The 26,183-nt window shown below is 38.3% G+C and overlaps 2 protein-coding genes across 2 annotated transcripts in view; one reads left to right on the top strand and one right to left on the bottom strand.

Annotated features, from left to right (window-relative positions):
- Positions 1 to 26,183, top strand: part of POLR2E (RNA polymerase II, I and III subunit E) — a 151,689-nt gene that overhangs the window by 115,464 nt on the left and 10,042 nt on the right. The gene's annotated exons all lie outside the window — the stretch shown is intronic.
- WDR18 (WD repeat domain 18) lies at positions 20,963 to 25,963 on the bottom strand. Its single transcript, XM_053464701.1, has 10 exons — positions 25,754 to 25,963; positions 24,761 to 24,871; positions 23,595 to 23,728; positions 22,696 to 22,837; positions 22,464 to 22,607; positions 22,315 to 22,373; positions 22,093 to 22,217; positions 21,638 to 21,804; positions 21,316 to 21,384; positions 20,963 to 21,207 (listed from the first exon to the last, which is right to left on the bottom strand). Exons 1-10 carry the CDS (start codon positions 25,961 to 25,963, stop codon positions 21,082 to 21,084), a joined length of 1,287 nt encoding a protein of 428 aa, XP_053320676.1. The 3' UTR covers positions 20,963 to 21,081.

Below are 26,183 nucleotides of genomic sequence, written 5' to 3'. Positions count from 1 at the left end.
GGGGCAGATGTGCGTAACTGGGGGACAGGTTGGAAAATACAAGAAATAAAAACAAAAAAAAAATATTTTTCTCAATCATAGCTTTTATTAAAAAAAATAGTTTACATGAATTAACATTTACTGGTAAAACTTTTTTTCCTTTAGGGTCGTCTTATATTCAGGCTTTTTCTTTTTTTCCTAAGTTAATATTCAGATTTTGGGGGGTCGTCTTATAATCAGGGTCGTCTTATAATCGAGCAAATACGGTATATAGGTTGAACTTGATGGACTTTGGTCTTTTTTCAACCTTATGAACTATGTTACTATGTTACATTCCCACAGTGATTCTTTTTGGAGTTGGCTGGGCATACCTTCCTCTTTTCTAGCAGTTCATAATGTTTTATTATTATATTATTATATATTAAGCTCCAACAAATTACACAACGCTGTACAATTTAAATGGGACAATTAACACACATAACAAATATACATTAACATATACAGACACATCAGGAGATGAGAACCTTGCCCGTCAGCTTGCCATCTAGCCATATGGTACGTTTATACAAAGTTCCAGGCAGGAATGGTTAACTTTTGAGGGTTCGTGCTCGTAAGCTTACAATCTAAAGAATGTTTTACAGCTATAAATGTAACAAAAATGTGTATAATAACAGCAGCCAATGTGTTGATAAATGCAATTGTTAATACTCTACCTTATGTTCAAGAGGGCCACAGTCATTACCTTAGTTTGTATTTATTAGTGCTTCTGGGTTTGAGGGTAACAAGGTTTTCTGCTTCTATTATTTTATTATTCTATTTTCTTTATTTTCTTTCCTTTTGCACTGCTCCCAGTGCAACTTGGATAGAGATCCTCTATAGCTTTTGATTGATGATTGTCAACATGGGTAAACAGCCAGTAGGATCGTGATCAGAGATCACCCTCCTGGGTCTTTACTCCTCTCCTCAGGCCTTTTAGCAGGTGTTAACAGTGACATTCAAACAGTGAAGGTGTACACCTAGCGCAGTTATACTAGAGCTGCCAGCAATTGATGGATACACACAGCGCTTCATCCTGATGTTTAGCGTGTCCCACCACATACTTGAATAGCACTATCCCCTTCGAAGATGGAGAGCTTCACAGCTTCCCGGTATACTGATCAAGTATTCAGATATCTTGTGGCATACTTAAAAATTGGTATACTATATACATTATGTCTTTTTTGCTTATCTTTGCTTAAAATGTTATAAAGTATCCATTCACCACAACACCTTATAGAATATTACTATTGATGGCTTCTTTTACCACTTTGGTCTTTATACATAATTCCCATATCATCTTTTTGAGAAGCTAATAATTATTAGAAAAGGCTTATAGAACTTTGTGACGCAATATGGTTTATCAACTTAATGACTTTACTTACATTATGAAGGGTCAACTCCACTGAGCTTCAGCTCCAAGAATAGACTGGATAGCCCTGTAAAAAGAATATTTAAATCAATATGACTTTTTTAAGAGTCACCTCTATTATTGAAATATGCATTATGGAGGGCTGGCTCAGTCATTCTTATAGAGACATTTGTCTGGTATGAACCTCTATAATGCATAGTCACAGTAATGAATTCAGGCAGTTGAAACCACTACTCCCCTCCAAACTCCCACTTTAGTGAATAAACCTTAATGTAAAGTTGTGTATGAATGAAAAGAATCCCTATTTGAGTGACTGGACAGATCTGTGGTCTATCGTGCAGTGGAGGACAGGGAAGAGTTTGGTGGCTGTGGATGTAAAATGTGCTTAACATTAAAATATGAGACGGTTACTTTTACAAAGTTGAATTCAGGATTGTGCAATATGTCCTCTAAAGGCCCTTGCGTTTATTGTAATAAACCTAGTAATAGAATGATGTTGATCTTGGCCAACAATGACACCCATAATTACTGAAATTAATAAGCCAGAAACCGAGCCAGATGGATGACTGAGTGGGAATTAATTTAAAAAACACTTCATCTTTGTGATAGGCGTGTTACTGAGTTTCTAAAGATCAGAGGTTAGATCCCAGGCAAAAGTCAGCAGCATTGTTAAGGCCAACAAAAAGGGATTTATTTCCAGCACAAAGAAATGTACAGTGCTGTGAAAAAGTATTTCCACCTTCCCAATTGCTTCTATTTTTGTCACACTTAAATATTTCGGATTATCAAACGAATTTTAATATTAGACAAAGTTAACACAAGTAAACACAAAATCCAGCTTTTAATTAATAATTTTAAGTGTAGAAGTAGAAAAGGTATTCAATCCTCCCTGACCCTATGTGAAAACCCCCTTAGTTACAAAATCCACCAATTTCCCAAATCTAATTGATAATTCAATGTCACTAGACACACCCAGACATTACTACTCTCAACCCTTTTGAATCTAAACATCACTTAAACAGAACATGTCTTGCAAAGTGAAGAAGGCTAAAAGGTCTCAAAAAGCAGCACATGATGCCATGATCTAAAGAAATTCAAGAACAGCCAAGAAACAAAGTCATTGACATCTATCTGTCTGGAAAAGATTACAAAGCCATTTTAAGGCTCAGGGACTCCACGGACCACAGTGACAGCCATTATCTACAAATGTAGAAAACCTGGAACAGTGATGGTGAACCTTCCCAGGTAGAGCAGAGCACATAGACTGGAGGTCACAAAATAACCAAGATTGACATGTAAAGAACTGCAGGCATCACTTGCCTCAGTTAAGGTTAGTATTCATGATACCATAACAAGAAAGAAACTCTGTAAATTGGCATAGATGGGAGAGTTACAAGGTGAAAACCACCACTGACTAAAAATAACACAAAAGCTCATCTCACATTTGGCAAAGAACATCTTGATGACCCCCATGATATGGGACGATCTGCCATAATTGATGGAACCATTGAATTTTGCTCCCTACAAGGAAATCTTGAAGGAGAATGTCCTGTCACATGATCATCAGTTCGTGACCTAAAGCTTAAGGCCAGTTGCGTTACTGTATGCAGCAGGACAATGATCCGAAGCACACAAACAAGATTACCTCTAATTGGCTCACAATAAACAAAATTAAGGTTTGGAGAGGCCTAGTCAAAGTCCTGACTTCAATCTGATTGAGATGCTGTGGCATGACCCTTAAAAAAGGCAGTTAATGCATCAAAACCCTCCAATATGGCTGAACTAAGTCAATTTTGCCAAGAACAATGGGCCAAAATTCCTCTACAGTGATGTAAAAGACTCGGCAGTTATTGCAAAATTTTGCACAACCTGTTATTTGTTTTTTTTTTCACATGGGTGATTAAGATTTTGATTAACTCTTTACCTTGAATAAATTAAATTATTATTTAAAAGCTGCATTTTGTGTTCACTCAAGTTATCTTTTACTTAACATTAGCCTAATGATCCAAAACTTTTCAGTGTGCAAATAAATAAGAATAGAACCAATTGGGAAAGGGGAAAATACTTTTTCACGGTACTGTATATAGAAGTTGCTGTTTTGGGTGATCTAAAGCACAGTTAGCACTCTACTGTCTACAACTGCATGTAGCTCATCCCAAGGTTTAACTGTGTGACTCACATGAAGGTGCATGATGACATCACTGATGTCTCAATTGCACGTAGCCAATGTGCTTCATCACATTTATATCTGGGCCTGATGACTTCAGCGTGATCATAGAGTTTTAGAGCACTGCTTTCCAGATAATAGTTACTATGAGCTGAAGGTGGGAGTAGGGTTTTTGTATAGACACTACATGGTCTCTGTTACATCTGTACAGACTTTGCAGTGCTCACACTACAAGAAGGGAATGCCCAAACAGGTGTTCAGGCATTTAAATATTTTTCCGTAAAACAGCACTTGGTGTGAGTGGCATTACTAACAACTAGACTTGTGCATTCGTGTTCGTATGAGCTTAATTTTTAACGAGAAAATTGCCTGTATTGTGCGTTCATACGAATCAATGAAAATTAATGCGATCTCCGACGAAACTAACGAGAACGAATTGCAAAGTGATGAAAATTAATTTATGTTTGTTAGATTCGTTGCCATGTGTAGCTGCCATTACGAGCCATTTTGGCACTGTAGTAAGCAGTTTTGGCACGCCTTGATGGACGTAAAGTGGGAAGGACTTTGTGTGGGAGGGTACATATCAATAACTGATAGGTAGAATGGGGAGTGGTCTCAATGATTGTTATGATTGATGGGTCCAACAACCCAAACGATTTTGCTCGTCTTGCATATGTCTACTAGCGACTGCAAACAGCTTACTCCCTGTGATTGCAACATGCAAGGATACATTATGTGATTTCTCAAGTGCACAGCCAGCTAGCTGGAGACTATACTGAGGGAGAGACGAAGGATTCATAGGGTATCTCATATTTTCTTTATCTCATATCTACCTTTTCTCTTTATCCATCTTCTTTTTTCTAGCTCTCATCCTCTTTATCTCTATCTTCTTTCTCTTTATCTGTTCCCTTTTCTCTTTCTTACTATTTTTTTCTATACTATCTATTTCTCCCCTTCTCTTACCTTTCTGAAGTCCTGTGGTGGGAGCACAATGTCTGTTCATACAGACCTCTGTTTTAGTGCTCCACCGCGGTCCGTGGATTCTGCCCTTTTGCAGAAGTACCTTCATAACAGAATTCGACAAAGAAAGAAGAGAGAACATGAAGAGGCAAGAGAATAAGTTGTGGAAAAGGAAATCTTGAAAGTGAATGATTATTATTTATTAATAAAGTATTTTACCAGGAAGGATACAGTGCGATTTCTCTCGTTTTATGTCCTGGGTATGAATGAGAGTGTGAAAGAGCATTAGTGGGTTCAGTGACAAGCCCCTAGGCTTAGTTGTCTGTTGTCTGAATAAGACGACCTTGATAGTAGGACAAGGCATTGTAACTGAGCAAATATGGTACTTTGTTTTATATACATGTAGATTGCAGGTGTACCCTATGTAGGTCAAAGTTTACAAAGTATAGCAGGGTAGGTACACATAAGTAGGAATTACAGTGTGGCACCCTTTTTGCACCCTTGGTGTACCTGCTTTTCAGGGCAACAGCTGCCGTCACTTTAATCAGTTTTCTGGATGATCTTGATAGAAGCTGTAGCCAACAAAACGTCATCAGCCCCTTCTCTTATCTTCCAATATATATATATATATATATATATATATATATATATATATATATATATATATATATATACTGTAAATTAATGTGTGAATTTGTATTTTATTTTTTACAGCTCACTCTATTCCCAGCAAACCTTCTGCTTCTATATAAGAATCATCACAATTAACTTCTAGCTTATGAGTGTGAAAATTCATGACATCATTATATCATTGTCATTATTACTGAGCTTCTGGTAATAACTGTACCCAATAGCAATTGTGATGCCTTTTTAATTTTCGTAAATTAAAGGTATATGGTAAAAAAAGGTTGCCTATTATGTGTCATTACAACCTGCAAGTTACGGACCAAATGTCAGCATACAATGTCATAGTTATTATATTTCACTGTTTCTAAATAAGTAGGATATTCAATGTCATAGTGTGGCTTTGGCATTGCTGCCAAAAGATATTATTTAATTTTGACATACTCATCAGGTTTGATCAGCTAACCTAGCTAATGACCAGGGACAGAATGAGGATTAACCAGGTGGTCCTGGCCCTTTGATGCCAATGGCTGGATAGAAGAGCCCGCAGGTTATGTTTTTATGCTCACAGTACGCAGCCAGGCATATCCAACTGGTGGTCACACATTGCGGCACCTTAGTGAGTATGGAACATTGTCAACCAGTGGCCAACTGGGCATTTGCTCAGTGTGCCAGATGGCCAGTCCTAGCCTGCTAATAACCCAATATTTTGTCCCAAAACAAAAATGAATGACAACATGAAAAATGCACTTTATTTGCACATGTCCAGTACACATTCACCTAATGGAATTGTGTTGACAACTCAGAAGAGCACAAATTGTAAGTTAACTAGAAAAGCACTCTACTTTTCCAGTATAGAGAGTTATGAAGGATACATATTCAACAGGTCAGTTGCTGTCAGTTACACTCTGCTGCAGTTCAATTTGACCAATAGGAGTGATCTCATCATTATCACAGCCACTTGATAATCATCTGTCTCCTGTGTTCTCGATAGATTCACTTAGAAAGGACTTCCGGTTGGCAGCCATATTGGAAGGCAGCTTTCTCTTAGGCTTCCAATATTGATAAGGGTATCTGATAATTTCTCCCATTTATTTTAAAAAAATGTAATTATATTATCTTATTTTTAATAATTGTTTAAGTTAGGGTTACTTAGCTTGGGATTTTGGTGAGTACCAAGTAGGGAATTTTAAGGTTGGGGTTTCTGTAGCTAGTAAGTTGTGTGAGTTGGGAGTTTGTGAAATGTTAATGTTTATTAATTTTATTTTACTTTATTAAAAAGATTGCTTGGTGGCATTACCTAATAAGTAAGCTTAGTTTACCTACTCATAGTGAAGTTATGGTAATTGAATTTTATTTACTATTTTACAAAGCCTATTTAGTTGGTTAGTTAGGGTAAGTGCGGGTTTATGTGTTTAAAGAAAATAAGCAAATAAGAAAAAAAAAAAAAAAGTATGTTTAGTTAGGAAGTACAGTGGATATAAAAGTCCACCCCTGTTAAAATGCCAGGTTTTTGTGATTTTAAAGAATGAGACAAAGATAAATCAGAACTTTTTTCACCTTTAATGTGACCCATAACGTGAACAATTCAATTGCAAAACAAGCAATTAAAATCACAAGAACCTAGCATTTTAACAGGGGTGTGTAGACTTTTTATATCCACTGTATGTTTAGCAACGCAAGTGCTGTGGGGAAGTGGGAGAGTTTATTTTATTTATTAAAAATGTACTTCATAGTATCTGAGATTGGTAACAGTCTGTGCCTGGGCCTGCATTATATCATTCATTTCTCCTGAATTTATCTACACACTTCTCACTTATAAAAACTGTGTGAACCACTTAACAACAATCAGCAACTTAGCAATAGGAGGGAGATAAAAGAATTAGGATGCAGATCATGCAGATCTTTAAACAACATTTTCATTTTGCATATAGAAGTGTAAAATAGGGTAACTGAGTGACAGATCTTCACTCATTTCCATATAAGATTATTAATTAACAGACCTGTATGACTATGGTTTACAAAGCACAAGTCAATGAGTGCTTTTGATTATTGGAGTAAATTTCATCTACAGAGCCAAATGTAAAATAAGTTCCCCTAATCATAAAGAAAGCATTTTGGAATTTATTAGCATTGATTGAACTGTGTCTAGCCAATCTATCCAATTAGCTTAATTTTTAAAAATGAGATCAGGTGATTACTATGTCTCATTGTATATTGTACTTACTCTCTATTATAATTATGAGTCATTTTTATTGAGTATGCAAAAAGGCTTCCATTGTCTCCTGAATGGATTTATATTCTGCAACCATCATACTCATCATATACCTTATTGATGAAAGACTCTTTTTCAAATGTCTGTGCATAGAAATATTTACCACAATAAAAATCCAGGAATGAATTCATATTCATTGTACCAATAATTCACAGTGACCGTAATTCTTTGTTCAACCTGCTTATCCTGGATAATGATAATGATCCAGAATTTCATAAACATGATCAAGTAGGGAGGGGTAGTGTAGGGGTGCAGGAGATAAGATATGTGTCTTCAAGATAGGTGAGATGAGAACATATTTAAAAGAGGATGGGAAGGCAAGAGATGCGAGAGAACAGGATCATGTAGGCAGGTAGTGACATGAAATAATAATCAGAGACTTCTAAACCCCTTAAGGACCAGGAATTTTCCTGGGTCAATGACATAGCAATTTTTCCATTTAACACACCCATACAAGTTATATGTTTTTTTAAAAGGACACTTTTATTGGATACCGCATACATAAATATAACTGCATTTTAGTATTAAAATTACATATATATTTTCTTTTTCCTATTTCCCATTCATTTTAAAAGTATGTTGTGTGATGCTGCAAGAAACATCCCCTGAGTTAAGTGATAGCCCCAATGCATAGGTTTGTTGGGGGTAAAAGGCCACATTTGGGTTATGCACATTTTAGTTTTTCAACTTGGAAATATTTGTAGCCAGCCAATTCAATTTACCCATCAAACCATATATGTTTGGAAACCAGACACCACAGGGTATTTCAAATGGTGGTATTTTTTACCATTGTCAAAGTTTTTAGAAGTAAATGTTTGGATGTTTTTTTTCTTTCACCTTGTATGAACTTACAGCTCCTGGTATATGTCACTTCCAAAAACCACTCCAATATGCGTTTTGCAACAATGACACTACCCATGCATAGGTTTGCTGGGTTGTTTGTGGCCCAAGAGGCCATAGTTGGGAGGTGCACATTTCAGTTTTTCGGCAGTTTTTGTCATCTGGTTATCTATTTGGGACATCTTTCAAGCCGGACAACTCAACTAACCCTTATCAAACTTATTGTGGAAAACGAGATGCCACAGGGAATTTCAAATGGTGGTGTTTGGAAACTTTCCATGCACTTATTCTACCTCCAGTCTTTGTCGGATTTTGTGGTAGTAATTTGCTGTTTTTTCTACGCATGTACATCAGGTATGAATTTATAGCTCTTGGTATATTTCACCACTAAACAACACCCCAATATGTTTTCAGCAACATCTCCTGGGTACAGTGAGACCCCCATGCATAGGTTTGTTGGGTTTTATGGGGGTAGAAGGCCACATTTGGGAGCTGGACATTTTTCAATTTGGAATTTTGACATCTGTTCATCCTGTGCTTTTGGGGCATCATTGATGCTGGTCACTTCAATTACATTTCTTCAAATCATATATATTTGAAAAGTAGATATCCCGGGGTATTTGAAGGGGTGGTATTTTAATCATTTTCAGGCACTATTTCTAACACTAGCCTTGTCAAAGTTTGTAGTAGTGATTTTTTGGGTGCTTTTTCCACACACATTGTACGTCTGGTGCGACTTTTAAGCTCTTGGTATATGTCACTGCCAAACACCACCCCAATATGTGTTCAGCAATATCTCCTGAGTAAATTATCACCCATTCATAGGTTTGTGGTGTTGTTTGGGGGCCTAAAGGCCACATTTGGGAATTGTGTATTTCTGTGTCTCAGCTTGGAATTTGAACCCTCTGGTCATCCTGCGTCCATGTCCTATTTGGAAGATTTTTAAAGCCAGACAATTCAAATTACCCCACCTATAACCATATGTTTTTGACAACTTGACACCGCGTGATACTTCACATGTGGTGTCTGAACTGGATGCCAAATTCTAACTCCCAACTTAACACTAAACTGCTTATCCCAACTAATTGCCCACCTTGCTAACTAATAAAATAAAAACAAGATACCCAAAAAACATTTTTTTTAAAAACTGGGCCCTACATCTTTATTTTGTAAAACTTTCACTATATCTGAGTCTTTTGTTCATTGTTTTGTGTTTAACGACAAGGGTGCCCAACTCCCTTTTTGTGTGTGACATTGCGGTGAAGCCCATAAACTAGAGTCTTGGCTTTTGTCCTGTAATAATCATTTTAAAGAAAAATGAAAACTCATTTAACTAAAAGCTTCTCTGAGGCTTCTGCCAGAACCTCTCCCAGAAATTCTGCAAGAGCAGAGAGTACGGTACAAGCTATGTGACAACATTTTGGGCAAGCACATTCTTTTTAGACTTTAAGCAATTGATTTCTTGTGGACACTTTTGTCCCATCCTAAAGCGGACATAGATTTGTTAACCAGCTTTCATCTAGTCATCAAAACAAGGTAAGAAGAAATGGCAGTGCTGATTGAGTACTGAAGAGATTACTATTTGATTATTTATTTTTGCCGTGGTGTATTTACAGTCGTGTAAAAAAGACGGTACACCCTCTTCGAATTCTATGGTTTTACATATTAGGAATTAATAACATCCTCAGAATTGAATCAGTCCTTGGTCTTATCTTAGATTCAGAATAGCTTTATGTATATCCCATACACAGTTAAATTTCCTCATTTTATTAGTTGCTGGCACTTTTGCTGGGATGCTGTTCCATTAATCTACAATGCTTTCAGTAAAAAAAAAAATCCCTTAAATGTTACTTATGCCTCTCACCCTTGTCTTCTATTATTTTAGTTACCCAGTCAAAAAATAAATTAAGTTACTTTGACAAGATCTCCCTGCAGTAAACAGTCTTCAGTCTTTTTTGATCAGGAACGATATTCAGGGGAACTTCCCAAAGAAGAAGGACCCTGACATCCCCTGGTTTTATCTTTCATAAAAGGTAGGATGGTCAAAGAGGTGCAGCAGCAGCAGTAGTAGTAGAGCACTAGGGCTGGGCAGGCAGATACTGGCACATTGCACATGCAGCCCCGTGGAGCAGGACTATATTATTATATTTCATATATATTATATTATCACCAATTATTCATTTATGATAGATGATATGATAGAAAGGTAATAAAAATTTAACTTGTCCACAAAATACAGGTTTGGCTAGTAGCACAAATGGGCAACTGTCTTAAGCTACTCAGGAACAGTGGGGAAAATGTCTGCTGCAGTCCCTGTAATACACTAGAGTAGTCACTACAGCTTCTTCAATCCACCCTACAACAGTACATTTTCTGCACTAAAATATGAGTAATGAGCATCAATCTCAGCCTCTGCTAAGACAACTGTCACTGTCTCACACTCCAACTCTCACCAGTCTGTAACTGCTGCTACTGACGTGTTAAGATGGCGTCAGCACACTTATATATCTAATGCTTGTCCCTTCCCCTTGTAAATGCTGGTTGGCTAGAATGAAAAAAGCAAGGAAAAACCATGTTGGACCCATCAATCACAGCCATAAACAACCAGTTTTTTTGTCTACTTCTACCAACGATATGACCCTCCTACACATACAGTCCCTCCCAGTTTATATCATCGAGTGCTAAAGCGGCTTGTAACGGTGGCTACACGTTCCGAAAAAAGGAACAAATCTTAATACATTTTTGTCACTTTTGCAATTCTTTCTCGTTAGTTTCGTCGGAGATCACCCTCGTTTTCGTTGATTTGTACAAACGCACAAAACAGGCAATTTTCGTTGAAACTAAAGTTTGTACAAAAATCAAATGCACAAGCCTAATATCCCTATTTCTCTTTCCTACTTAAATCCCTTACTCTTCACCTCCCTATGTAAAACTGAACAGAAGTATTTATTCAGGCAGTTGGATCTATATCTTCATTTTCATAACTTCCTTTTATATCTAAAAATGTTTTATTTTTTAATAACATCAATTTTCTCCACCGTGTGTTTTGTTGCATCTAATAATGCATTTCGCCTACTTTGTGCTTATTTTCCCTCATTCTAAGACAGCTAAGTTTGCAAATGTTACTTTCTTCTCCTTTAAAGTATGTGCCGCATCTACAGTGAACCACAGTGGTTTCCTTTCTTTCTTAGTCTTACTAACAAGTTTAATACACTGTTCCTTAAGAGGAACATCATTTAAATAATTTCTCTTGGACTCCATTTAAAGAAGTCCAGACCATCAAAGACACCTGCATACAGTTTCATTATAGAAAAACTGGCCCTTTTAAAATCTAAAAACGTGGTTTAGTGCAGTGCAATGCAACTCGCCTTGTGCATTCGTATTCAGGCGAACATAAAAACGAACACGAAGGGTGGATTTTCGTTGTTCAGCCCGAATACCGAAGAAACGAACACGGTGGCGGCAAAACGTACACGAAGATGAAGACACATAACATCTTCATTACTATCTCCAACTAATCTCCCTGGTCCCTTCCCCCCTCTAGCCTACCTTATCCACGCAGCATCGCAGGGGCGGAAATCCATAGGATCGCGCGAGGAGTTAAAGGTCCGTGCGAGTGACTCTATTGGTGACCAAGAGTCGCTCTTATGGACCTTTAACTCCTGTTCCCTCCCAGGCCAAGTTTCGGGGTCAGGAGTTTAAAGTCTGTAGAGCGACTCTATTAGTCGTTGGCAGGGAGCTCCTCTGTCATCAACTAATGAAGGAGCTCCCTGCCAGCGACCAATAGAGTCGCTCGTACGGACCTTTAACTCTTGGAGTGGGCCCAGGCGGAGTTTTGCCGTCAGGAGTTAAAGGTCTGTAAGAGAGACTCTATTGGTTGCCGGCAGGGAGTTCCTTCATTGGTTGATACCAGAGACATTAACTCCTGACGGCGAAACTCCCCTGCTCCAGGGGTTAAAGATCCGTACGAGCGACCAATAGAGTCACTCGCAGGGATCTTTAATTCCTGGAACCTCTTTTTATACCTCCTGAGGAAGCCATGAAGCCATAATTTTTACTAATTACCTTTGGAGTCTGTATCCATTGAGTCCAGTTGGAGACAGCTGCTACATACCACGGTTGGAGGATCCATTCTGGACACAGAAAAGGTTTTTATACCCTCTCCCTGAGCGCCCCATAAGGAGATGTGCATGAAGTCTTGTGAGTGCATTCTTTTTCATTTCACTTTGAGCTTTGAACCAACAATATTACCCCATTGGATATGTCTCTTCTGTTTTCAGTTACTAATTCAGTTACGTATTCATTTTTGTATTTATTGTGCTATATGTATGTTTTTTTTCTTTGTATTTATTAAAATATTTGTTTTTATACAGATCTTAGCGCTGTCTTTTGAGTTTATTTTTTCTTTTTATAGGTTTTCCCTATTTCTTGGGGAGTCCTTTATTGTCAAGACTAGCTGCTTTGCTTTATATTGGTTACTAATTATTTTTTATACAAAAGCCCAATATCCCCTCCTCCGTAAATGGCTGGTAATTATAATTGTAATTGATATTATTTCTTTTATACTATTCACATATAATTATTATTAATTGGTGTGGGATTTTCTTTTTCTCTTTTTTCAAAAAATATTTCACAATAAATTAAGCGCTGTATTTTGTGGGTTTTTTTTTACATTTATAACATACTGTAGTTGCTATTATTACTTGTTATTACGGTATTGCGATGCATCAGTAATTTCTCTTTAATACCAAAGTATCTCTTAAAAAATTATAACCATGGAAATTAGATATATATTTCCAGAATGGTACACTCTGTCTGGTCTGGATGAATTATTCTCATTAACGAATGTAATTTTCTTGAATGCTGACTGTTATTTTTCTTTTTCTCCCTGAACTTCATAAGGCTCGGGAACATATTTTTGGCAAGAATATTATTTTATGTATTGAGGAAATAAAGTTATATTTTATGAAGTATAGTTGGGATATTATATGAGAAATGCTGGTCTAGTGCAGGCTTATGCTACTACAAATATTAAAATAGTAACAGAAAATATATTTAGACCTCCAGGCTTAGATTCTGGCATTATAGCTATATTATATTTATAATCTTTTACATAATATTATGCGCAAGTTTATATTCATCTATATAGATACAAATACACTATATGCACAAAAGTATTGGGACACACCTCTTAATTATTGAATTCAGGTCTTTCAATCAGATGCATTGCCACAGGTGAACAAAATCAAGCACCTAGCCATGCAGTCTGCATTTACAAATGTTTGTAATAAAAAAGGGGTAATATGAAGAGCTCAGAGAATTCAAGCATGGTACTGTGAATGGATGCCACCTTCAGTTTGCGATATTTCATCCCTGCTAGATATCCCACGGTCAACTGTAAGTGGTATTATTGGAAAGTGGAAGCGTTTAGGAACAGCAGCAACTCAACCACATCACAGGGTCACCGAGTGATGAGACACACAGTGTGTAAAAGTAGCCAACGCTCTGCTGATTCCATAAGTGAAGAGTTCCAAACTTCCACAGGTTTTAATATCAGCACAGCATCGGAAGCTTCATGGAATGGGTTTCCATGAGAAGCTGCATGGAAGCCTCACATCACCAGGTACAATGCCAAGCGTTGGATTGAGTGGTGTAAAGCACACCGCCACTGGGCTCTGGAGCAGTGGAAATCATGCTTCTCTGCTTGGCAGTCTGATAGGCGAGTCTAGGTTTGGCGGGGTTGGGCTAGGCTCATTACTTCCAGTGAAGGGAATTTGTAATGCTTCAGCATACTAAGATATTTTGTATAATGCTATGCTTCCAATTTTGTAGGAACAGTGTGGGGAAGGCCCTTTTCTAGTCTAGCATGACTGTGCCCCAGTGCATAAAGCAAGGCCCAGACCTCGACCCCATTGAACACCTCTGTGAACTGGAACAGAGACTGTGAGCCAGGTCTTCTTGTCCAACGCCAGTGCCTGACCTCAAAAATGCAGACAGCATACTGACAGCAATAGAAGTAGAGGGAGGGTTTAGCTAGGATACAAGTGATTATCTTTCACTAATCCAATTGACTTAAATGAAGAAGTGTTTTTTTTTTAATTACGCTTTGCGCTTTCAGGCAGCCAAGGGAGGTAGGAACATGAGACAGGTACCTTATTTTTCAACAAGAATGCATGCACCAGCTTGCATTCAAAATGGACTTCAATATGCATTTTTCATGAAACTGGGCTATGACTATGTAACACTCTAGTGAGCGATTGCTGAAAATCCTCTTTCTACAGTGTAAGGGAGAGACTGCTAAGCCAACAGACAGCCTCCTCCTAAACCCTTCAGTGTAGACTTGTTGAAGAGTGCAGGCAAGACTTTGATTAACCCCTTAAGGACAGAGCTGTTTTTTTTTTTTTTTTTTTTGTACCCTTCGTGACAAGGGATTTTTAAAACATTTGCAGTACTGATGTTTAGCTGTAATTTTTTTCACCCTTACTGAGTGAACACACAAATTAATATACCATATTTTCCGGCGTATAAGACGACTGGGCGTATAAGACGACCCCCAACTTTTCCAGTTAAAATATAGAGTTTGGGCTATACTCGCTGTATAAGACTACCCCTCTACCCAGTATACAACAACGAGCCAATCACGGCAAGCGATGTACCTTCCCGGTGATTGGCTGGTTGTTGTATACAAAGTCTGCTTGGATTGGGTGGGTCAGCTCTCCCTAACATATGCCTGTCCACACACACATGTATAGACATACACTGCCCTCACACACCCCTTCCTTTACACACATATACACGTACACACCAGCTTACACATATACACATACACTGCCCTTACACACACCTGTCTATACACATACACTGCCCATACACAGACATATACATACATACACTGCCCTTACACACACACACACACACATATATATATATATATATATATATACACATCCTAACATACGCCTGTCCATACATACACATTTATGCACTGTCCTCACCACACATATATATATATATATATATATATATATATATATATATATATATATATACACACACACACACACACACACACACACACACACACACACACACACACACACACATCAGCTTACAAACACACAAATACCTACACTGCTCTTACACACACCTGACCATACACTGACCTTACACACACACATATATACATACACTGCACTTACACCCCTTTCTCCCCCATCTCTTACCTTTATCATTTTCTATCTTCCATCCAGTTGTGGGAGCATGAGGTCTGTTATTTCAGACCTCTGCTTTACTGCTCCCTCATCACTACGCGCCGGGAATTGATGCCGAGCGCCGGGATATGACGTCATCCCCGCGCTCGGCATCAATAGCTGGCGCGTAGTGATTAGGGAGCGCGGAAGCCGAGGTCTGAAGTGCCAGACCTCGAGCTCCCTCGGGTGCCTGCTAGTTGGGGAGATCACGATCTTGCACCTACCTCGGCGCGGCCCTGAAGACTGGCCCAGGGGAGGCGGCTTCTCCGCTCGCCCTTCCCCTAGAGATACGCTACAGTTTTAGGGGCTTCGTGGGGAATCGTGATTCTCCAGGCCGGCTCGGTAAGTTTGAGCACCCGGCGTATAAGACGACCCTCGACTTTTGAGATTTTCATGGGTTAAAAAGTTGTCTTATACGCCGGACAATACGGTATATATTTTTTCAGGACAAGAAGGGCTTTCTTAAGGTACCACATTTGGGAGGTGTGCTTTTTTCTTTGCAATATTGACATCTTATCATCCACCATGTGTTATTTGGGACATCTTTGAAGCTACCCAATTCCATTTACTCAATCAAACCATATATTCTTGAAAACTATACACCCAGGGTATTTGACATGCTGGTATTGTAACTCTTTCAATGCACACATTTTAACACCAGCCTTTGCCAAAATTTGTGGTAGTATTTTTTTGCCACAGCCAAACAACACCACAATATGTGTTCAACAACATCTCCTGAATACAGTGATACCACCCATGCATAGGCTTGTTGGGTTGTTTAGGGGCTAAAAGGCCACATTTAGGTGGTGTGGACTTTTCAATTCCGAAATTTGACATCTGGTCATTTTTTTGTTTGTTGGTAGGATGTAAGTTATTTTATTTAGTTTCCCACAAAATGGAACATGCCCATGTGCCCATTCAAAATACCGCTAAATGTTTGCTTTTGCTAGGCCCATGTCTTTGGTGTCATGTCTAGGCCTACCTACCAATTAAAACCCCAGAATTACACCCGAATAGTTTACCTGCCGAGCTTTATGTTTTCATACTTTCACAGCTAGCAGCCACACACTCCAGGACCTGATCTTCTGCTAGAGTATGCTATAGAAGAAAATACTTTATAAATTATAAATTGAAAAACCATCTACATCAGAATATTCTCACCAAGATTTATAACCATCTTCATAAAATACTCGGTCAGTGGCACAAATTTCCATTATGCCTAATAAACAGGCTAAATGCAGTGAAAATTATATTCATTAGTCTAAACAGTACACGCTTTATGAATTTTGCAGGGTCCATAACTGTATATTAACCATTTAGGAATATAAAACCATTGCCAACAATTATATTCAAATATAGACGACCTTGGTTAAATACATATATTTTTACTACATAGCCCTAAATCTACCAACAAATTGAACTGCTGACTACCCACAACTAGCTGTGCTGCACAGAATGGATTAGTAACATATGACAGGATGCCAGCCAGTGATATATTTGCCTTAGTCCATGCAAAGTGTGACTGGAGTAGTGTATAACTCACGTTTACATCTGATATCCTTGTTACCATACCTAGGAAGTTTCCAGGCTACCTGGATCTCTCCCTTTTCTGCCAAATATTATTTTATGGTTTGGGAGGAGATTTGGGCATGGCTAAACATGCACAGCTAGAGCAACTATGGGGCGGCTCCTTTGTGCAGAGTCACTAAAAGCAGATCCGTTGTGCTCCCTAAACCTTACATTTTACAGTTCTATAGATGGGCTCTCCTTTTTTGCAGCTTCTCTTGGCTTTGGAATGGTATTTGGATATAACATCGCTTTCCTCGATTATCAAGACACCGAGAATGGCAGCAAGGGCCTTGTGTGGCCCCTCCCCAAGGCATCAAAAAATCCTTAAAATATTAGCATTTCAATGTGTCTATTGGCCGGGTTCCAAAATTTCCCAAATAGGGCACAGGTGAAGGCTGACCAGATGTCAAATGAAGAAAGAAAAAAACTAAATTTGGGCGCCGGCCAACTCTTTGTGGGGGAAAAAAAAATCTTCATATTCCGCGAATATTCGCCCGTTCCTGTGTTTTCTTTCTTCATTAGCCGTACTGTGTAGCTCAGCTTCGGCTAGCCACAGTAGTAAGGCAGTCCCTTCTCTCTGTACGCCGGTTCTGTCTGGTGCTGACGGTATTAATCGCTGGTGTCCTGGTGGCCATGGGGCAGAGGAAGCAACGTTCGGCGGGCGTATCTAGTCAGGGTATAGGTCGGTCCCGTCACAGATGGCTCTCTCAGGACTGAAAATAAGGCGGCAATTTGCAGCTTCTGTGCTTAAAAGAGGATGTTGCATGCATGGCCAATGATGCAGTGTTCCAGGTTGTATCTCAACAATTAAAACACAAAATGTAGGTAGCATTATCAGATTAATAAAATTAACAAATTAAAATTGCATCCAAAGTCTGATGACCTTTATATTAATTTACACTGATACCCAATTTCTATGGGTAATGTGGTAATCCTGTTTGCACGTGTAACACACGCTAGTAGACTCCATATGCTGCTTGAGTGCATATATCATAGACAATAATAGGTTGTTTGAATAAATGTGTCACATGGATGGTGCCCCTCTCCCCCTATGTGTGATTGATTGGTGAAGCCCATAAATTTGCTCTCTTGGCTTCTGGTCCCCCTTCTAATACAATTTTAGAGTGAAGTGAAAACTCATTAAACTAAAAGCTTTTACATAGCCTCTGCCAGCAAAAAAAAAAAGAAACTGTCCCAGAAATTCAATCATTATCCTGTGAGTGGTGGGAGCACAAAGAGTTACTGCTATACGAAACGCATCCTAATGCTCCCACATTCAATGCTGGCAGGAATATGTGGCTGGAACATCTGGCACTACAGTGGGTTAAATAATTTAAATTCCAATGAAGGAAGAATTTTCTTTTTATGAAGATATCAGTAAATGTCTACCAAAACTGCATTCAATGCCAGAGATTATTGTTAATTATATAGCGAAATAATATACCAAAATGCTGTACTATAGGAAAACACGTCATAACAAATAGTGCATCACATACAAATCTGAATTTACAGAAACAAAAGGCAAGGATGGGACACTGATTTAAATGCCTACAAGTAGCATTCCTACCATAAATTGCAAAGGAAAAAATAAGGCCAGGAAAATTGAGTTCCTTTCTAGTCCATTAGTGGATTGTCATTCTATTTCCAGAGACAGATTTATCTCCTGCCTTGAACTCAGCACAGCATCTTCTTAACTATTAAAATTTCTAATCATTGTTATCTCTCACACACCAATATATTATATATATATTATATATATATATATATATATATATATATATATATATATGAAGAAGTCCACTAAACAGTAGTTGCTAGTCAGTCAATAACAAATAGATAAGCCCTTTCAGGAAATACCCAATTCCAAGCTTCTTCCTCATAACCACCTTACCAACACATCATACACAAATCTGAGGACATTTGAAGTTATAACTACTCTACTAGTAAGTTAATCTCCCAACAGAAGATATGTCACCATTCAATTTATAGAAACTCCTGCACTATTATCTGGTCTTCAAAAAAAAGAAAAACAAAACAAAAAAACCCACAGCAAGATTTCACTTTGATTCACACTAAAGGTAAGTAAGCAATACTCTATAACATTGCATGGTGAATAGTTTGTTTGTTTGTTACCACCCCCCCCCATCAATGTGCCACCACCCACACATGGGCTGAATTTTAGGTACTTATAACAAGAGCGGAGAACTTCCTAGGTTTCACAAAAAACACCGTTTTTTCTGGGGCTCCAAGTCTTTTTTTTTTTTTATTTACTGAAAAAACAGGTAGTTTTTGCAAAAATATTAACTTTAAAAGTAATGCTACACCCTTTTGGGTTAAAGAGTATTTTCCATAGCAAATGGTCATTGTTGCCCCCCCAACAAAAATGGAGCACTACTTGAGGGTAATGGAGTCAGCATGGCTATTAGTACAATCCGTGATCTCAAAACATTTGATGTTTTGGTAGGGCAAAATAGGTCATCTTTAGTAATTACCGTATTTATCAATTTATATAGCACCATCATATTCTGCAACACTTTACGATGTGTAAACAGGACATAAGTAGTAAGTGCATTGTATAATTATGGGGACATACAAAAAACAAAGAACGGGGAAGGCTCTGCTTAAATAAACTTGCAATATAGAAATTAAATTGTATCAAATTAGCAGTTACAGTGAAAAACTAGCTATGGTCAATGATATATAACCCAGAAACTTCTGCACACAATAAAAACAGCTAAAATAAAAGTGAAAATCAAGCATGAAACAAAAAAAAAGTTTTAATTTAAAAACTAGTCATATCACATTTCCAATTTCACAACCATACAACATTTGGGGAAATAGGTGTTCTCAATTAACAACCAGAAACCATTAATACAAAGGCTCAGTTTATTATTACACTGGAAATGTAAAAAAAACCATAACATATAAAACACTTTAGGATATAACAATACATCAGTTCATTGCTGTCATATTCATCATGTGGAGAGAATAAATCTTTACTTAAATTATGGATTTGGCTACAGAAGGTCATATATGGAATACCCCTTAGACATCCTAGCAATGCTACTCTGAATATCACTTCTATGAGCCTTAGTATGGCTGCAGACGAAAGACAATTAAACCAACACTAACTCAGACCATCCTGTTACAGATGTATCACCTAAAATTAATCCATTAAGCCTTTCAATATGGCATTTGTACTAGGTGGTCTATGTTTGTCAACAGAGTTTCTCATTTGCGACTCAGTCCCAGTTTATCAATACGAGTATGGCTACTAAAAGAAATTCTTCATCTGAATAGTGACAGTATATATGTACAGTCTATTTATACGGTTTAATAAAAGCATTTATACAGCTGACACAGGTATCCATGTACAACACATTTAAGTTAAGTGTTTGGTCACTGATGGACAAACTAGAACATTTCTGAAGACAATCAGTCGCATACAAAACTGTCAAGCCCCAAAAAGTTAAGCCTTAACTGGAGCGCTTTCCTGCCAGTGATTGGTTACTTCAGCCCCTAAAACTGGCTTGGATCTGGGCTACAGAGTAGTGTGCTGCAGCCTCTCCTAAGCAAACAAGTGCATATTAAAAGTAGTCATAGACTACCGTGATATGCATTCTTCATTGTGGTTTACGCAATACATGTTGTGATTTGAGATTGTTATACAGAGATATTTTTGTTTATGATAACATTTACTAGCGGATACAGTTTAATCTTTTTACTGTATTTTTTTTTTTTTTTTTTATACAGGGAGTACATGGAGACCTTAACATGTTTATTATTATGCCTGGAGTGAATTGTAGCTCCACATTTATATACAGATTGAACTGGGTCAACATTCTGTAAACTACATATTGTGTTATCAGTTACATATACACACATAAGCCTTTTAGACAGACAGGAAGTCATTGCTTTTATTTGTACTCTATGCTGAAATTGTATGTCTGAGAATGAGGTCTGGACAGTGTAAATTAAGTTTACCATACTTGTTTAACTATAAAAGGCGTCATTGCTTGGCAATAAGAGTGGACGAGAAGTCGAAGAGGTCTTTGTTAATTTTTCGCACCATGTTTAGCTCTTCCTCCAGCTCTGAAGTGCGAGAACGGAGCTGTTCTACAAGGCCAGACAAGTTCTAGGAGAAAGAGATCAAATCAGCCTTGGCACTATCTGTAATATGCACAACATAGGATAAAGAGTGCATGAACCATTATGTGATCCTACTACAGAAGTGAACACTCACCTTGCCCTCACTTTCATCCAGTAGGCTATGCAGCTGCTCAGCCCTCTGCATGTACGTGTCCTCAAATCCCTATAGTTATTGGCATGACAAAGTTACAGAGGGGGGAGAAAAAAAAAACCAAAAAACTGTCACTGTCTTCACCAATCCCTTTTTCATCGGAACGCAAACACACACGTTCTAAAACTTAGCACTTTCCTTAAGATATCGGTATAAACAAGGCACCATGAGAATGCCTTACGTTTAAATTCTCCCTCCTCAACAAACAAGGTAATTAACCATCTAGCAACTTGGTGAAACTCCACCACCTTCACCGTACACTCACCTGCTGTTGCCTCCCAAGCCGTAAGATAACTCCATTGCTCTCTGGGCCCTCACAACCCTCTGCTCCCTGCAGGTGTTTGCTGAAGCGAGGCAGGGGGAAATTTGGCTTACTATCTGCTCTCAGCATGTTGGCTGGGGCAGATATTATGAAGGCATTGGTTACAGGCCCTGGGGAAGAAAAAAGAAGAAAAAAAAAAAAAAGATAGGGAGCATTGGTAAAGTACTTTTGTACTATGGGGGGGGACATGGGTAGTGAGTGGCTAAATCCATCCCACATTCCTGCTGTGTCAGTAACCAACAAGAGCCATTTGGTACAAAAATGTTTTATTGAATGGGGGAAAAAAAAGGACCAATATACAATTCACATGTTTCACTGAACTATATGAAGGGAGTTGAATCTCAAATCCAATCAGTACTACATAAGCTTGTGGGTAAAAATATACATTTTTACAGTACCTCTATGGGAGACCGTTCGTAGACACTGCTTGCTTTGGATATCCCACACACAGACCGTTTCATCATGGGAACCGGATACTAGCATGCTTCCATCCAGTGACACGGAGAGACAGGTAACCTGGTTTCTAACACAACAGAGAGATTGAAGAATTGCACAATACCTAGCAAAAAACCCAAAAGGTTCTGTAAACCCCACCAGACAGTCAAAGGTCAGCTGCCTACCTGTGTCCTTTAAACACTTTCTCTTGCTCTTGATTGAACATCCTGTCTCTCTGAACTGGCTGCAGAAGAACACACACACAAAAAACAATGAAATAAAAAAAATGTTCCTGAGACACCACCATACAAATCTCTTTAGCAACAACACTTACCGTAGAACACAGGTCCACCTGGAATATCGATCCATCACTTCCGCCGCAAAATATATGATATTCAGCTGGATCAAGGGCCACTGACATGATACGAACATCAAAGACGACAGAAAGCAAGATGTCCCCTGAAGAAAGGTCCCAAAGCTTAAAATTTTAAAGGGAACAAAATTAAATGATTATTCCCGTAAATTGAGAAATAAAACATCAACTATTATTGAAACTAGACATGTACCTTGACAGTCTGGTCAAGCGAGGAAGTGACAGCTCGAGACTGCGGACCACCAATGCCACACTGAACATCTGTGATAGGGAGGCTGTGATGAGACCACCTGTGGCGAGGCTCAGGCCCTCGAGAACCATCCACGTGCAACACACTAAAGAGAATCAGCCCGTTGCGTTAGTGAAACATATATAAAACCCTGCAAATGCCCAGATGTCCAAAGCTGATGACCAACATTTACAGAATACCTCTACGCCATACAATTCTACAGACCCTTGCATTCATCAAGGTGGATGATGTAAATAAGTAAAATTTTGCATATAATACACAGATTTTGAATATCATTTTAGGATGCTTGCAAAGAGTCTTACTATAAATATTTACAAAATACCACCAGCACATAAAGTTTTCTGCAGTTTTAGTTCCAAATCAGGCGAGTGTTGTCCATGGACATGTATTATATGCAGTATTTTACAGTGCATCTTTATCATTTATATACATCAATGAATTTTGATAGTACCGTTTTTTTTTGCCACAGCTCCCAAACTCATTTATGTATTATAAATATCCAAAGCAGTACCTACATCGACGTGCAGGCAGTCATAGCTATACAAACATTATCCTCATTTTCCTTAAACAATAAATCAAAAAGCACATTAATTAATAAGTACTATAATATGCATTGATGTTTGAGGCAGTCGATTGTGATGTTTTTTTACCTGTGGGACATAAAATGACAATGTGCCACATTACATGTCAAAATCCAATCAAGTTTTCAACAAATGGAATAAGTAAATAAACAAGAAGGGTACTGTCAACCATTACGCTTAACTATAGGAACTTAATACAATAAAAACGCTGACTTGCAGCCCCACTACAAATTCTGAGTTGTTCTAGCAGAAGGAAGTCACCTATAGACACTCCACACTAGAACCACGCTGTCCTTCGCTCCAGAGATGAAATGGCTGCTGTCATCAGTGAAGGTCAAGCAAGTTACATCCTGGTAGTGACTGTTCAGGATAGCAAGAAGGCGTCCAGTACATATCTAGAACAATATGGGTAATGCATACTTAATTATCAGAATATAGCATTGGGAACACTCTTCTGCTTGTGACAACAAAGAGATGGACTTAGGCTTAAGCAGCTGATGCGATAAAGTGCAAGAAAAAGCAAGCAGGATGCTGTGTTGTGTTGCGTAGCGAGAACCATGAGTGCCAGGAAGAGGAAGGTGGTTATGCCACTCTACAGATCTCTGGTCAGGTCTCAGCTAGAGTACTGTGTACAGTTCTAGAGACCGACATGCAAAAATACTTACCATTTTGTAGCCCTCCTGAACTCTCTCCAATGTGTCAAAATCCTTCTAGAGATGTTCTAGAAGGTTACTGACACATTGGAGAGAGTTCAGAAGGGCTACAAAAATGGCAAGTGATTTGCAGGATAAGTATTTATCAGGAACGGCTAAGAAACTTAATATAATGTATACCTTGGAGGAAAGAAACAAGAAGCTTATTTTAAAAGGAGGAGTAATGTTAGAACACAAGGTCAATAGTCTAAAACAAGAGGGTCAGAGGCTTAGATGTAACGCAAGGACGTTCTACTTTACTGAGAGAGTAGTACATAAATAGAAAAGTCTCTACCGCAACAGTGGTGGAGACCAAACATGCATGGAGTAGACAGAGGACCCAAATGGGTTTGAAACCCTTACATAAAAAAATGGTTACTTGTTGTCAAATTCAATGTATCTGCTCTATCAAAACTAACCCCAATATCTCACATTATTACACCGCTTGAAAAAAGTAGCTTGTGGGTATAAAGTTAAAGAGAATCACCAGCTTGAAACATTGCCGTAAATACTGTTTAAACGCCAATTACGACACATAATAAAACCTGTGTGCTAAATTATTAGTCTCAATATTTATTTTTAAAAACGTCGTTAATTTAGGGACTGCTCTCCAATTGTTTACTATAGAAGTTGATGAAGAAGCCATAAAAGGTCACATTGAAGCACATGGCATAGCATAGGGCACATATCTGTATTCTAATTGATGCTACCCTCTGTCCACAAACACACTCTTACCTCCCACAGGTAGATACTATCTGCAATTCCAGCCACAAGATACAGTCCATTGGGAGCAGCAGCCAGGCATGTTATTGGCCCAGGGCACACAATCTTCTGCTGTAGCTGATCCTAGAGGGGGACAAAAGAAAGGAATATTGGTGAATGGACCTAGAGGGAAGAAAAAAGTTATTACTTGTTTTATGGGGCGTGAAATAAGTCATGCAGACTAACCAAGACGGGTAGAACATTTGTACAATACATTAGTGAATTTTTAAGAACTCAAGAGAGTGACAGCTCCAATATTATCACTAAAAGAGGGAGACTAAATATATGGAGAAAAGAGTATTGATTCCTAATGATTTAGGCAGGACACAGGAGCTATAACCTCTGATTTAGAGTAGAATAAGAAGTCAGGAACTTAGTTGCGGTTTTAATAGCCATAGTTTCAGGTTGCATACACAATACAGGCGTACACATGGTACTAACCTGACTGGGTTAGAATTTTATTACACACACAGTTACAATTTCAACATGTGGTTTTATTACTTTGTACACCGCATCCCATATTCAAAATCACAGATTAAATAAAAGGACTCTTTAAAGAAAAGAGGGGGGGACCATTGCTTCAGGCCATTTACCTTAGTATATTACAGTAACCAACAAAAATAAGCACATGCATTTAGTGCTATTGGATACAGTGAAACTAGAATCCTCTGCCTGGTTATCCATAACGTCCATTATACTAACAACCCACTGGCTAAGAATACAAATGTATTTTCTTTTAATTATTTTAATTCATACACAATGTGAATATCAGGGGTATTCAATTGATGAAGATGTATTCTGGTGATGAAAAAAATCATAATGGCCTCATTTTGTTGGTTTCTATAGCCATGAAATCACTAACATTTGCCTCGTACAGTAGTATAAAACGTGATTCCAAAGCAACAAGCTGCGGAGAGGAATAACTAAAACAAAAAAGCTACCGAAATGAATAAGAGAAACGCTCACCTTCCTCTGCAGCTCCCAAACATTGATGTAGTTTTTACCAAGCTGACCTCCTAAGAGATACTGACCCCCAAGAACCGCTAGTCCTCTGGGGGTGCTATTTCCCCCCCGGTAACTGAGTAACACCGAACCAGTCAAAGGCTCCCAAACCGAACAATTAGCCACCTGCCCGGCAGCATCTGTGCTCAACACAAGCTCCATGGGCGCCGCCATCTTTACGAAGGTGGAGAGTCACGTGGTAAACTGTAGGCGGTGTCCCAGAGGCCAGTACAAATATCTTGCTTTCGCCTGCCGATTGTCTGTCTTTAGTTTCGAATATTCTGGTGAATAGTTTACAGAATATAAAACATAAAATATAAAATTCAACCTACGGACTGTAAGAGGGTCTATGATTAATATTACTTTGCATTAAGCATAAAGTATATATGGTATG

Source organism: Spea bombifrons, chromosome 1 (genome assembly GCF_027358695.1).
Source record: "Spea bombifrons isolate aSpeBom1 chromosome 1, aSpeBom1.2.pri, whole genome shotgun sequence".
Classification (NCBI taxonomy): Eukaryota; Metazoa; Chordata; class Amphibia; order Anura; family Pelobatidae; genus Spea; species Spea bombifrons.
The sequence above is the reverse complement of the archived record's forward strand: the minus strand, read 5'-3'. Positions and strand labels throughout refer to the sequence as shown.

Coding starts and splice junctions, on each gene's coding strand:
- WDR18 (XM_053464701.1), bottom strand. CDS start 25,963: ATGGCGGCGCCCATGGAGCTTGTGTTGAGCACAGATGCTGCCGGGCAG. Junction 23,729..24,760: donor ATAGTATCTACCTGTGGGAG/GTAAGAGTGTGT, acceptor ATATTGTTCTAG/ATATGTACTGGACGCCTTCT. Junction 22,838..23,594: donor CTAGTGTGGAGTGTCTATAG/GTGACTTCCTTC, acceptor GATTCTCTTTAG/TGTGTTGCACGTGGATGGTT.